The 13,931-nt window shown below is 45.1% G+C and overlaps 1 protein-coding gene across 1 annotated transcript in view; it reads left to right on the forward strand.

Moving 5' to 3' along the window:
* Nucleotides 1–1,415: 1,415 nt before the first annotated feature.
* The window catches only part of TSNAXIP1 (translin associated factor X interacting protein 1), a 42,803-nt gene continuing 30,287 nt past the window's right edge, over nt 1,416–13,931 (forward strand). Inside the window, exons 1-4 of the mRNA XM_077831094.1 lie at nt 1,416–1,548; nt 7,899–7,992; nt 10,323–10,429; nt 13,024–13,147. Of these exons, the coding sequence (XP_077687220.1) occupies nt 1,487–1,548; nt 7,899–7,992; nt 10,323–10,429; nt 13,024–13,147 (387 nt within the window). The 5' untranslated portion in view covers nt 1,416–1,486. The remainder of the gene's footprint in view (nt 1,549–7,898; nt 7,993–10,322; nt 10,430–13,023; nt 13,148–13,931) is intronic.

Below are 13,931 nucleotides of genomic sequence, written 5' to 3' on the forward strand. Positions count from 1 at the left end.
TGATTTGAAGAGGAGCTGAATGCATCCGATGAAGTGAGCTGTAGCTCACGAAAGCTTATGCTCAAATAAATTTGTTAGTCTCTAAGGTGCCACAAGTACTCCTTTTCTTTTTGTGAATTTATGGTCCCCTTGGCATAAAATTCCAGGTTTTCGAATTCTAACGAAGGAACCATACTCAAACTTTCGTTCCTTAGCACCCCGCCGCTTCTCTGTGAAAGCCTTATACTTTGCTTGGTTCTGTTCAACTGTTTTTCCTCACATCATCCTCAGTTGGGGCATCAGGTCGTGCCTTTAACAATCCAGCAATGTTTAGTATTCATCTGTTTCCCGTGCAGTAATTCTGCGGGTGATCTTTGCATTGTGGCATGTCGTAGCCCAGTATGCTTGCAAGAAATCAGTAGTAAAGGTTATCCACAATCGTCCTTCCAGTTTAGCCATTTGCAAACTCTTTCAAACTTCTGTTAAATTGTGCGATTTCCCCATTGGCTTGAGGGTAATATAGGGATGACCTTCTGTGTAAAATGTTCCTCTCTGCTAGAAAAGTTTCAAACTCCAGGGAACAGAGTAGCAGCCGTGTTAGTCTGTATTCGCAAAAAGAAAAGGAGTACTAGTGGCACCTTAGAGACTAAACAAATAAATTGGTTAGTCTGTAAGGTGCCAATAGTACTCCTTTTCTTTTTGCAAACTCCAGGGAAGTAAATTGACTACCATTATCTGAAACCAGTTCTTTGGTGTTACCTTCCCTGCTAAAAACTGAAGAGAGGAATTTAATTACTGTAGCAGAAGAGATTTGTAATGTAAACCCTACCTCAGGCCATTTACTGAAATAGTCTATTAAAGTGATGGCATAACGGCAGTCACTTGGAGCAGTATCAGTGTCAATCACCACTTTTTCCCATGGAGATTCAGGAAGAGGATCAGGCTGTAATGGAGGGGTACCTGTCTCTGCTGTCTTATCATGCATTTGGCAAGTGACACAGGATTTTATGAGTGCTTCAGTTTGAGAGTCCATCCCTGGCCACCAATACAGATCCCACAGTCGTTGTTAGGTTCTGACAATTCCTTGATGAGTGTTGTGCGCCAGGTGTATGAGTTTTGACTGTAACTCTTCTGGCACAAGTAGCCGGTGTGTGCCTCATAGCACACAACCATCAAGCAAAGAAAGTTAATCCCGTACTCTAAAATAAGGCAGCAAAACTGGGTCAAGGTTTTTAGGGTTATTGGGCCGTCTCTTTGTCAGAAATACCCGTTGTTTTTGTTGAATTGGACACGCTGAACAAGCAGCCTGAAATTGTTCTTTTGTAACTGCAGTAAGAGTGCTTGTAATATGCACAACTACTACATCCTCATCCTCCGGTGGACCATCTGGTGAAGGCAATCAGCTACCACATTTTGGTTTCCAGGCTTATATGCTAGTTCCTAATTGAAAAAGAGTAGTCTTGCAGACCATCTAGCAATACGATATCCTGCTCTTCCCTGTCCTTTCATGGTGAACAACATCGTCAAAGGGCTGTGGTCTGTGCTCAACTTGAATGTGCATCCCCACAGGTAAGTTCTCAATTTTTCAGTAGCCCAGACACAAGCAAGTGCTTCTTTTTCGACTGTAGAATATTTCCTTTTGGCACTACTTAGTGTCCTCGAAGCAAATGCAACAGTCCTCTCTGTGTTGTCCTCATGAAGTTGTGTGAGGACAGCCCCAAGTCCATAATCAGAAGCATCAGTAGTTACAATTGTGGGCAATGCAGGACTGAATAGTGCAAGTACTGAACTATATACAATCAAGTCTTTCACCGTTTCGAAACTAGCTTGTGCATCCATTGTCCACACTAAGGTTGAACTTCTCCATAGTAATTCTCGTAATGGTTCAATGACAGAAGCATAATTGGGAATGAATTTTGCATACCGGGGGTAAGACCCAAGAAGGAATGTAAGGTTTGCAAATCTGTTGGAGGAGGAGCATTTGAAATTGCCAGGATGTGATCTGGATCAGGTTTTAGTCCAGCCTGTGAAATTATATGCCCCAGAAAGGAGAGTTCAGTTTGTCTAAATTTGCATTTGGACCTATTGAGCTTGAGGCCTGCTTTGCTGATGCAGTTTAGTACAGACTGCAGGTTATTGTCGTGCTCCTTAAAAGTATTTCCAAACACGATAATATCATCCAGATAGCACTGAATTCCATGTTGATTCTTCAGAATCAATGACATCATTTTTTGGAAAGCACTTGGGGCAGATGCGAGACCATATGGAACACCTTTAAAACGAAATAGTCCCTCATGTAATAAATGCTGTGAGGTCTCTGCTATCTTCATGCAACATAACCTGGTAGTATGCGGTCTGCAAATCAAGAGTAGAAAACATCTTTGCTCCACGGAGTTCTGCAAATACTTCTTCTATGTGAGGAAGAGGATGGCTGTCAATCACAATAGCTTTATTTGGCTCCCGTAAGTCCACACAAAGGCGAATGCCTCCACCCTTCTTCTGCGTCACTACTATAGGTGAAACCCATTCAGAGGAGTCAATCTTCTCAATAATGTCCTTTTGAACAAGTTTTCTAAGTTCCTCTGAAACAGCTTCCCTGACTGAAAATGGTAAGCGCCGTAACGTCTGTCGTACAGGCATCACATTATTCCGCATTTTAACTTTATGCAGAAGCCCATAAGCACAGCCGAGTTTCTCCTCAACCTGGTGTTGGGTCCTAGCTGAAACTTGTGTGTGTACCGCAAGAGTGCTTTGCTGAGGGAGATCAATTAATCCATTAACTACCCTGAGATTTAAAGCAGCCAATAAATCTCTGCCAAGGATAGGAGTGCCGTGGTGGACAATGTAGAACTCTGCAGTTACACAGCAATCACCAAAAGTAACTATTGCTGGCAGGCAGCCATGTACTGGAATATGTTTTTTCAAATAGCACACCAAGTGAAGTTTGGGTTCAGTAAGAGACACATCTTTAAAGTAATGCAGATAGATGGAATCAGGTAGTATAGATACTGCTGAGACAGCGTCCAACATTAGCTGAATAGAGTGTGATTTGCCTGAGGGTATGGCGGAAATGTTTACAGTGCACTTTATTTGTTCTGGAATATGTGCAGTAGTGATTTTGTCCACGCTCAGCACAGTAACATTTGGTATTGTAACTGCATGCACCTGTTGATTGAACTGGCTGCTATGACATACTTTAGCAAAATGTCAATCTCTTTGCAATGATTGCACTGAGCTACTTTTACCAGACATCCTGTGTAGCTTGCAAGGTGATGTGGGGATCCACAGCGAAAGTATGCTTTTACTGTATTTTGAATTTGCTGATTCTGTGGTTTTCCATTAGTTTTCCTCTTGTAATCATTTGTCTGCAGCGATAGTGAATTTTTCTGCAAAGGAGTCACAGCCTGGACTGTGCCTCCTATATCCATGCTCATTATTTTGGCTTCAGCTGTAACTGACTCAATCTGAGTAGCAATCGTTATTGCTTTTTCTAGTGTAAGCTGTGGTTGTAGAAGCAAGCGTTCTCTTACATGAAGCATGGTTGTTTTCTCAATGAGCTGGTCTCTAATCATCTCATCTGCCACATTCCCAAAGTCACAAGTTACAATCAGACTCCTCAGGGAAGCAATATACTGCATTATAGTCTCCCCTGTTTCTGCTCACATTGGTGAAACCTGTAGCAATTAGCTACTACATTCACTTTTGGCACAAAAAGTTCTTTAATGCAGTGAGTGCAGTCTCATATTTATTATCTGCAAAGAGAAAGGTGTAAAATATACGCTGCCCTTCTGCTCCAAGGCAGTGGATTAGCAGAGCACGCTTTCTTACTTCAGAAATCTCTGTAGCAGTGATTGCAAGCAGATAAGTCTCTAACAAATGGATCCAGGCATTAAAAGCAATTGGAGGCTCACCTGGGCTTTGCAGAAAGGGTGCAGGTGGGTTCAGAGACAGAAGATCCATTCTCGTCGCCAAAATGTTGTAGCAACCAGGCAAGGTACTAACGAACTTCAACAGGACTTTATTTTTAAAGTGGAAACCTCTTTACCAAGTTGCTGCTGCACCCTCGGTAGCTCTCACTCCGCCTCCTCAACTTCCCCCCAGCTTCCTGTTTCCTGTCCTTTCAGACTTCCAACAGCCAGTGCTCCCATTTCTAATCATTACAAGGAACATCTAAACGCCACACCTTCCTGCTCTCCCTTGCCCCCGCAGTGCAGCCCCCTCCCGCACTGGCGGTACACTGAGGCTGTGGGGGAGGGGGACAACGAGGGAGGGGCCGGGGACTAGCCTCCCCAGCCGGGAGCTCAAGGGCTGGCAGGACGGGCCCGCGGGCCATAGTTTGCCCACCTCTGATCTGGTCACAACTTTTCACTTGTGGGTTTCTTTAAAATTTGTTTACATTTCACAAGGTATGGAGCATGGAATTTTCCATACCAAACCATGGCCAATCTAGTCTGAGATCCTGCTTCTGTCAGGAAGAGAGAGAAAACCCAGCATGCACCTGGCCAATTGTCCAGTGGTGCATCTGAGAGAAAAATGCCTTCCTGACACTTGTGGGAGCTAGCTGATAGCGGCAATCAATCTGAAGGCCCAACCCTGCAAAAATCTGACCGTGTTCTCCAGAATGCTAAATTAACTTAATTTCTATTGAAGTCACTGTGGATTGGGGGTGCTTAGTGCACGGTTAGCTACAGGTGTGATTATATGATTTTCGTCTCTGGATGGTTAGGATCCATTTTGATTAAATTAAGCAGTAGATGCTTTAAAATTGCAGTTCCATTATCCGATTGCTACAAATCCTTAAAGATGCAAGTTATTTCATGTTTTATGGCCTGTGATGTACTGGAGATATACAGAAATGTTTCCAGTAGCACATAGCTGCAGCCTGTGTTTATCTGCCAACAGTACCTCACCACTTTAACAATAATGTAGGATTTCAAAATATCGGAGACCTCTTTTCTTCTTGACACCTACAAAAGCTTTGAGAACAGATTTTCTGAACCAATTTATTTACTAGACTTTTAGGTTTCTAAAGTATTCCCAGTTAAGAGTCTTAGGCTGCTTGTACATTTATGAACAACACACTAAGTTTGACTCCCTTTAAACATAATTATTTGCATTACTGTCATGCCAAGGAGCCTTAGTCAAGGACTGTTGTGCTAGTCGCTGTACAAAAGATGGCCTTCGCCCCAAGAAGCTTACCCTGTTAGTATAAGACAAGGGTCAACAGATGGATACTGATGGGAAAGTACAAGGAAACAGTGAGCATGATGGACAATTATCTTAGCAAGCCAGCAGGCTGGCCATTTTCAAGTTTTTTGTTGGCATCATGCCAAAGGAGAGTTTTCAAGGGGGTTTTGAAGGAGGATAATGAGGTAGCTTTGCAGATGCACATCAGCGCTCCTCCCAAGTGTGAAGGGTAGCATGTGAGGGGTAGCATAATCTAATTGCCTTCTATGATGAGATAACTGGTTCTGTGGATGAAGGGAAAGCAGTGGACGTGTTATTCCTCGACTTTAGCAAAGCTTTTGACACGGTCTCCCACAGTATTCTTGTCAGCAAGTTGAAGAAGTATGGACTGGATGGATGCACTACAAGGTGGGTAGAAAGTTGGCTAGATTGTCGGGCTCAACAGGTAATGATCAATGGCTCCATGTGTAGTTGGCAGCTGGTATCTAGCAGAGTGCCCCAAGGGTCGGTCCTGGGGCCGGTTTTGTTCAATATCTTCATTAATGATCTGGAGGATGGTGTGGATTGCACCCTCAGCAAGTTTGCGGATGACACTAAACTGGGAGGAGTGGTAGATACGCTGGAGGGTAGGGATAGGATACAGAGGGACCTAGACAAATTGGAGGATTGGGCCAAAAGAAATCTGATGAGGTTCAACAAGGACAAGTGCAGAGTCCTGCACTTAGGACGGAAGAAACCAATGCACCGCTACAGACTAGGGACCGAATGGCTAGGCAGCAGTTCTGCAGAGAAGGACCTAGGGGTGACAGTGGACGAGAAGCTGGATATGAGTCAAGAGTGTGCCCTTGTTGCCAAGAAGGCCAATGGCATTTTGGGGTGTATAAGTAGGGGCGTTGCCAGCAGATCGAGGGATGTGATCGTTCCCTTCTATTAGACATTGGTGAGGCCTCATCTGGAGTACTGTGTCCAGTTTTGGGCCCCACACTACAAGAAGGATGTGGAGAAATGGGAGGGAGTCCAGCGAAGGGCAACAAAAATGATTAGGGGACTGGAACACATGAGTTATGAGGAGAGGCTGAGGGAACTGGGATTGTTTAGTCTACGGAAGAGAAGAATGAGGGGGGATTTGATAGCTGCTTTTAACTACCTGAAAGGTGGATCCAAAGAGGATGGATCTAGACTATTCTCAGTGATAGCAGATGACAGGACAAGGAGTAATGGTCTCAAGTTGCAGTGGGGAAGGTTTAGGTTGGATATTGGGAAAAACTTTTTCACTCGGAGGGTGGTGAAACACTGGAATGCGTTACCTCGGGAGGTGGTGGAATCCCCTTCCTTAGAAGTTTTTAAGGTCAGGCTTGACAAAGCCCTGGCTGGGATGATTTAGTTGGGATTGGTCCTGCTCTGGGCAGGGGGTTGGACTAGATGGCCTCCAGAGGTCCCTTCCAACTCTGTTATTCTATGATTCTTCTATGAGAGAAAGCACAAAGGTGCTTGTTTGAAAATTTAAAGAGTGAGAGAATGGAGGCTGGCATCGTGATCAATGGAAGTCAACATCTCAGTAGTGAAAGAGAGATGATAGGTAGAGTGGGGGTAGGTCACGCAGGGCTTTGAAAGTTAAGATAAGTAGCTTATGTTTGATGCAGTTGAGAAGGGGGGGCCAGTGGAGGGATTCAAAGAGGGCGTGACACATAGTGACAAGCTAGGAAATTGATCTTTGCAACAACATTCTGAATGGATTGCATAGTTGCATTTGTCAACACCAGAGAAAAGGCGGCTGCAGTAATTGAGATGCAAGATGAGAGTTTTAGTGTATGAATAGAAAGGAAAGACCGTATCTTAGAGATGTTATGCAGAAAGAATCTGTATGATTTTGACATAGTCTGGATGTAAGGACCTAGAGAGAGGTATGAGTTGAAGAGGACTCCCAAGTTGCAAGCCTGAGTGACAGATCAGTGTTGTGCCAGTGTGTGACAAAGTGACAATGCAACTTCATCAAAACATCCAGAAATAACCATATCTGCTGTATCATGGAGTCAAATAGGTGGCAACCCTACTTCCCCAAAAGATGTGAATGCAGCCATATTTGTACCCCTTATAAACTCTAGCCATCTGCATTTATAAGCAGCTGGTCTTGGAAGGCATGCTCTGGTTACACCCTCTGAATATCCAACCCAGAAATCTGGGCTAGTGAATCCAAAAGGTGATTAAGCAGGCAGAAAATGAAAGCTGCCAAAGGAAATTACACATTACAATCAAAGGCAGCAGGACGCCTACTCTGAGAGATGAGTGGGTGTTTGGTCAGCAGTGGGCTTGAATTCATTGAATCTTCTCTGACAAGTGAAGCAGAGATGGTCAACAGGATTGTATTTTTAATTTACTGTGTCTAAAAGGTGGGGACAATAATGCTAATCTACTCCAGCCACATGGAGCTCTGAAATTATAAGTGCTGAGTATCATTGGTAGCAACAAATGGGGAAAAGTGATGTGAAAAAGATGCAGACTTTCACAGGCATAATGAGTAAGTAACCTTGCCCCTGGATTCTTCCCTCTTCCATTGCTATCACCCCCATCCTATTAGGAGAGCCCACTAAACCACTGGTTTCTGCAGCGTATTGGGTTCCAGCTGATGGTGATGGGATTACATACCTTTTGTTGCCCAGTGGCATTCAGAATAGTATTTTGGATGTTGTTGCACATTTTTTGAAATGTAGGTTTCTTTTCTGCCATTACAGATGGGCACCTAGTCTACATTCACCGGAGAGTTCAAGTTACCAAATACAGACTGGTAGTCTGAAACACACCCTTCTGAAGAAACGAAAGACTCTGGTGAGTGGAAATATAACCACGGAGCACCTAATCTTGGTCCACCTGGGGATGCTTTGGCAACTTGCCAGAAGCCCAAGGGCCATGCCAGACACTTATAAAATGAAGCAAATTTCAGCCGTTTTCATCTCTGTGCAGTCCACAGAGGCTACAGGTCTCGGCATGCAGTGCTGCAATCCCTGGCTTTTCAGATCAAGAAACGGTATTGCAGGCTGGAGTCTTTGAATAATCAGTGGCAGATGTGGGGGAGGGGAGGAGAGAAATAACAGTTGTGCTTCAATTCTCTTCTTGGCTGCAGTTTTTTTTAGTATAACCACAATATGGCAGACGACCAAAGCCAGAGTTTGGCCAATGCAGTAAACAGAATTAGACCTGACATCACATGCTATGTAATCATGAGCTAAAAGCTACTTAAAAGAACATCAGTTCCTTCAAAAGTGGCAGTCATACTGAGTAAAATAAAACCTTAACCTGCTTGTAGAAGAGTGTCCCACTAAGAGAGCAAACTCCAGAAACACCAATTATTGTAGATAACTTGGGAGGGCAGAAGGAGTTGGACACGTCACACATTGTTTCTTAAAAAAACAACACCATTGTGAGAGTTTAGTGGTACTCTGGGAATGTGTCGCTCCTAGAGTGAGCTGTATAGCCTACTCATACAGTAACTCTCCTTGCAAACTGTACTGCTTTGTTCCTACAGTTGGGAAGTCATTTTAGAACTTTTCTCACAACACAATATCTTTAAGTCTCAGTAAATTGGAGTCACAATGCTCCACCAGTACAATTTCTCCACTTCTTACTGAGGTCAGAGGGACATTTAAACTATCACAGGATCATCTTTGGCATCCTGAGATTAAAACTTCTCCCATGGATAACTCTTTATAAAGTTTCCAGACATAAGGAATTTGTCTTAGACAATCAGAACTCCAACTATCCCGTGATAATAGTGAACATAAAGAGTGGCAAGTCACCTCCGACACTTTTCTCCAAGGAAATAATGACTTATGGAAGTCAGTGTGTCACTGAGAAACACTGCAAGATGCAGTGGTGGGAAAGTTCTGAAATGGCTGGTAGGCTTTCAGAATTCACCACAGGGGTCTGCTTCTTTTTTCAGAGGCAATTCAGTGTTTTGAAAGGAAATTCAATTTTATTGGCAATTGATTCTTTTCTTTAGGGCTTGCCTCCATTAGCAAGATTTGCATGCATGGTGCTACATCCCTGCAAACCCCCAGTGATGATGTGCTGCATAATGTAAAGTGGGGCTTACATGGAGGTGACATGCTCTGGTCCCAAATGGGTAAACAACCCCAATATGTGCTTGGCTTTCCATCAGCACAATACAGCTCCACTGAGGGGTTGCATTGGACAGCTCCCACAGTGCATAAATTCCTAATGGAGATAAGGCCCAAGTGAAGCATCAAATTCTGGTTTTCATACAGATTTGGAAGTTAGACCAGAATGCTGCTTTGTTGACATGATATTTATTTTGCAATAGCACACAAAGTCCTCAGTCAGGATCGGGGGACCATTGTGTTAGTCTGTGCTAAAGCTCCAGACATCTGTGGAAAGACATGCCCCTGCCCCGAGGAACATGCAGTCTAAGAAGCATGTCCCACAGCCACCATGGGCTTTTTTACACACTGACTTGCACTATTTTAATTAACTAAACCACTCAGTGCAGGTAATTTTCCTTAAAAAACAAAAAAGAGAGCGAGACAGACAATAGTTCAACTAGTCTTTGGATGTCACAGAATATCAGGGTTGGAAGGGACCTCAGGAGGTCATCTTCTCCAACACCCTGTTCAAAACAGGGCCAATCCCCAATTTTTTTTGCCCCAGATCCCTAAATGGCCCCCTCAAGGATTGAGCTCACAACCCTGGGTTTAGCAGGCTCATGCTCAAACCACCGAGCTATCCCTCCCCCCATAAATGATTATTCTTGGTTACATTAAGGAGCAGCAGACATGCTACCATGGCTTATGGAGATATACCTATCTCATAGAGCTGGAAGGGACCTTGAAAGGTCATTGAGTCCAGTCTCCTGCCTTCACAGCAGGACCAAATACCATCCCTTATTGTTGCCCCAGATCCCAAAATGGCCCCCCTCAAGGATTGAACTCACACCCCTGGGTTTAAGCAGGCCAATGCTCAAACCACTGAGCTGTTCCTCCCCTAGCTGAGAGAAAGGGGTTTTCTGGCACCTTCTCTTTCCTGAGTTTAACTGTCCCTGGGCCATCTGTGCTGGTTCTAGAAAGGCACCTGATTATTCTAACCCCAATTAGAAACACTGGGCACAGAGGGATTCACAGGTGTGATTTCTGCTTTTCTTTCAGGCCTACCGGTTTTCTGTTGGAGGTCGTTTGTCCACATGGCCTGCATATGCATCTGGGCAGGCTATCTTACAGAATCAGAAACCCTGTTGTAGTCCAGAGGGGAGAAGGTAAGACTAGCACTTTATTATTAAAAGTGCTAGGAAAAATTGCAACGTACAGCATGGGATCTCGGAAATAGGCCCAAGATGTTCCAGCAGGGTAGCAGGAAATGGGCTTGTCTATACCCAGGAATCATAGAACAAAATCACCACCGTTGCTACTCAGCTGCGTCAGTTGGAACTCTAGTGTGGGGTGCTGGCAGCATCCCTAAGGACTTCTGGTATCAGACAAAGCAGGGCCAGTTCTGAGCAGCAGCTGTGTGGGAAACACCAAGGGTTTGTTTAATAGTGATTTGTGGTCAGTGCTTAATCAAAAACCAAAACTGGTTCTTAAGCTGAAAAAGTCCTTCGGTCTCGATGCACTGCTTCGCATTACATTGGGTCTACCAGACATTAAGACAGGTTTCAGAGGGGTACCCATGTTAGTCTATGTCAGCAAAAGCAACAAGGAGTCCTTGTGGCACCTTAGAGACAAACACATTTATTTGGGCATAAGCTTTCGTGGGCTATAACACACTTCATCAGATGCATGGAGTCTGATGACACGGTCTCCCACAGTATTCTTGTCAGCAAGTTAAAGAAGTATGGGTTGGATGAATGCACTATAAGGTGGGTAGAAAGTTGGCTAGAATGTCAGGCTCAACTGGTAGCGATCAATGGCTCCATGTCTAGTTGGCAGCCGGTGTCAAGTGGAGTGCCCCAGGGATCGGTCCTGGGGCCAGTTTTGTTCAATATCTTCATAAATGATCTGGAGGATGGTGTGGATTGCACTCTCAGCAAATTTGCGGATGATACTAAACTGGGAGGAGTGGTAGATACGCTGGAGGGCAGGGATAGGATACAGAGGGACCTAGACAAATTGGAGGATTGGGCCAAAAGAAATCTGATGAGGTTCAATAAGGATAAGTGCAGGGTCCTGCACTTAGGATGGAAGAACCCAATGCACAGCTACAGACTAGGGACCGAATGGCTAGGCAGCAGTTCTGCGGAAAAGGACCTAGGGGTGATAGTGGACAAGAAGCTGGATATGAGTCAGCAGTGTGCCCTTGTTGCCAAGAAGGCCAATGGCATTTTGGGATGTATAAGTAGGGGCATAGCGATCAGATCGAGGGATGTGATCGTCCCCCTCTATTCGACATTGGTGAGGCCTCATCTGGAGTACTGTGTCCAGTTTTGGGCCCCACACGACAAGAAGGATGTGGAAAAATTGGAGAGAGTCCAGCGAAGGGCAACAGAAATTATTAGGGGTCTGGAACACATGACTTATGAGGAGAGGCTGAGGGAACTGGGATTGTTTAGTCTGCAGAAGAGAATGAGGGGGGATTTGATAGCTGTTTTCAACTACCTGAGAGGCGGTTCCAGAGAGGATGGTTCTAGACTATTCTCAGTGGTAGAAGAGGACAGGACAAGGAGTAATCATCTCAAGTTGCAGTGGGGGAGGTTTAGGTTGGATATTAGGAAAAACTTTTTCACTAAGGGGATGGTGAAACACTGGAATGCGTTACCTAGGGAGGTGGTAGAATCTCCTTCCTTAGAAGTTTTTAAGGTCAGGCTTGACAAAGCCCTGGCTGGGATGATTTAATTGGGGATTGTTCCTGCTTTGAGCAGGGGGTTGGACTAGATGACCTCCTGAGGTCCCTTCCAACCCTGATATTCTATGATTCTATGAGTGTAAAATACAGTAAGCAGTATATATATCACAACACATGAAAAGATGGGAGTTGCCTTACCAAGTGGGGGGTCAGTGCTGACGAGGCCAATTCAATCATGGTGGATGTGGCCCATTCCCAACAGTTGATATGAAGACCTCTCAGGCCTTTCCCTGGGTATCCTGCCTGGGCAGTCAGGTGCTTTCCAGGACAGAGTTGACTACAACTCCTGTCAGCCAACAGGGCAGGCTCCAACTAGAACAAATTTGATTGATGTAAATAAGTGTTCTAGTAAATTTGGCTGCAGCTGAACCCTGTATTGATGGTGCTGGGAGTTGTCACCTCCCTGCAGGCCAGCAGCTTGGCCAGCCAGCCAGGACACCGAAGGCTAGCCCTGGTTGCGAGGTTAGTAATGGGAAGTGGGTTGGTGCAAGGCGAGGCTCCACATACACATGGAGGAGCGGACAGACAAACTCTCTCACATGTGCACTCTCTCTCTCACACGCACACACCTTGATGAGAACTCCAGTGCCAGATCTCCTCTAGTTTTGGGCCTAGATGGAAAGACAGAAAATGTAATGGGGGGAAGACCTACTCTCTGCCTCAAATACACACTGTGCTCCAGTCTGACACAAATACAGATGGACCCCAATACTTCTTTTCACAGATATTGAGCAGGGAAAAATGTGAGTCTCTTTGTAGTGCAACCTATATATGAGGCACAGCCCTATTGAACCTGAGTAATGAGGTAAAGTCTGGCTGGGTGGCAATCGAATCTGCCTCTGTTCCTGTGAGCCGCTCAGGACACTGAGTCTCATATACTGGAAGGATGTACCGCTACAGTAAAGTGATCCACTCTAAAGCTATGGCGGGTGGGGGGAGAGAACCCTAGAGCTCACGGATTGTAAACCATAGATATGGTAGAATTTTGCCTGTCATTTTCTGTGTCTGCAGCAAGAAACTGGCTTCTCTTACCATTGCAAAACCACGGTACCTGGAGGAGCTGGAATCCTACCTAAGGAAAGAGCTGCAGTCTCTGGACCTGACTAAAGAGAACGCTCAGGAACTTAAGCTCCAGGTCTGATGGAAGGGGGACACTGGTGAATTCAAACATCAGTGCAAAGTGGGATGGATTTTTTTTTTTTTAAACTGGCCATTCATAGGTTCCTTAAAAGAAAAGCAGATGGACAGAGAAGACCCTTTGGCAGTGCTGAATGAGAACTGGCTTTGCTTGGCACTTTGAAGCCATGTGCACAAAGCAGTGTAACTGTGCTAGGATGATAACACTTAGCACCTCCTAGAACACTTCACATTTTCTTGCCCAGCCACTACCTAGTTTCTCCATTGTTTTTTGGAAATGTGAATGGGCCCCAGAATGCAACTTGTGGGCCAAATGCAGTTGCTGAAATTCCACGCTATGGCCGTCATGCATTGTCTTGCACTATTGTAATACAAAAAACAGGTCCCACACTTGACCAGGACCCCATTCTCCTAGGCCAGGGTTCCAAGCATACAGCTCATGGGCCAGATCTGACCCTAAGACCCATTTCTTCAGCCTCATGCTAGATTGGGCATGGGTCACTCAGTCCCCCTCCTCCTGCTGAGCCCCTTTGAATAGCCTTGCTGACCAATGCGCACAGTAGAGGTTTAGTGGAGAGGCTTCTTCCTTCTCTCTTCCCTGCTCCTGCTGAGCCCTGGCCTCAGAGGAGTGGCTGCTTCTCCCTGCCTCCCCCTCTGCAGATCAGATCACCCCAGGTTCAGGGAAGTGGCTCTTGCTCTTCCCACTCACACACTTTGGGGGTGTGGAGACAGAGACAAATCCCCAAAGGGGCCACAAGAGAGGGGAAAGAACCCCAGTGGGG

Source organism: Eretmochelys imbricata, chromosome 12, assembly GCF_965152235.1.
Source record: "Eretmochelys imbricata isolate rEreImb1 chromosome 12, rEreImb1.hap1, whole genome shotgun sequence".
Taxonomy (NCBI): domain Eukaryota; kingdom Metazoa; phylum Chordata; order Testudines; family Cheloniidae; genus Eretmochelys; species Eretmochelys imbricata.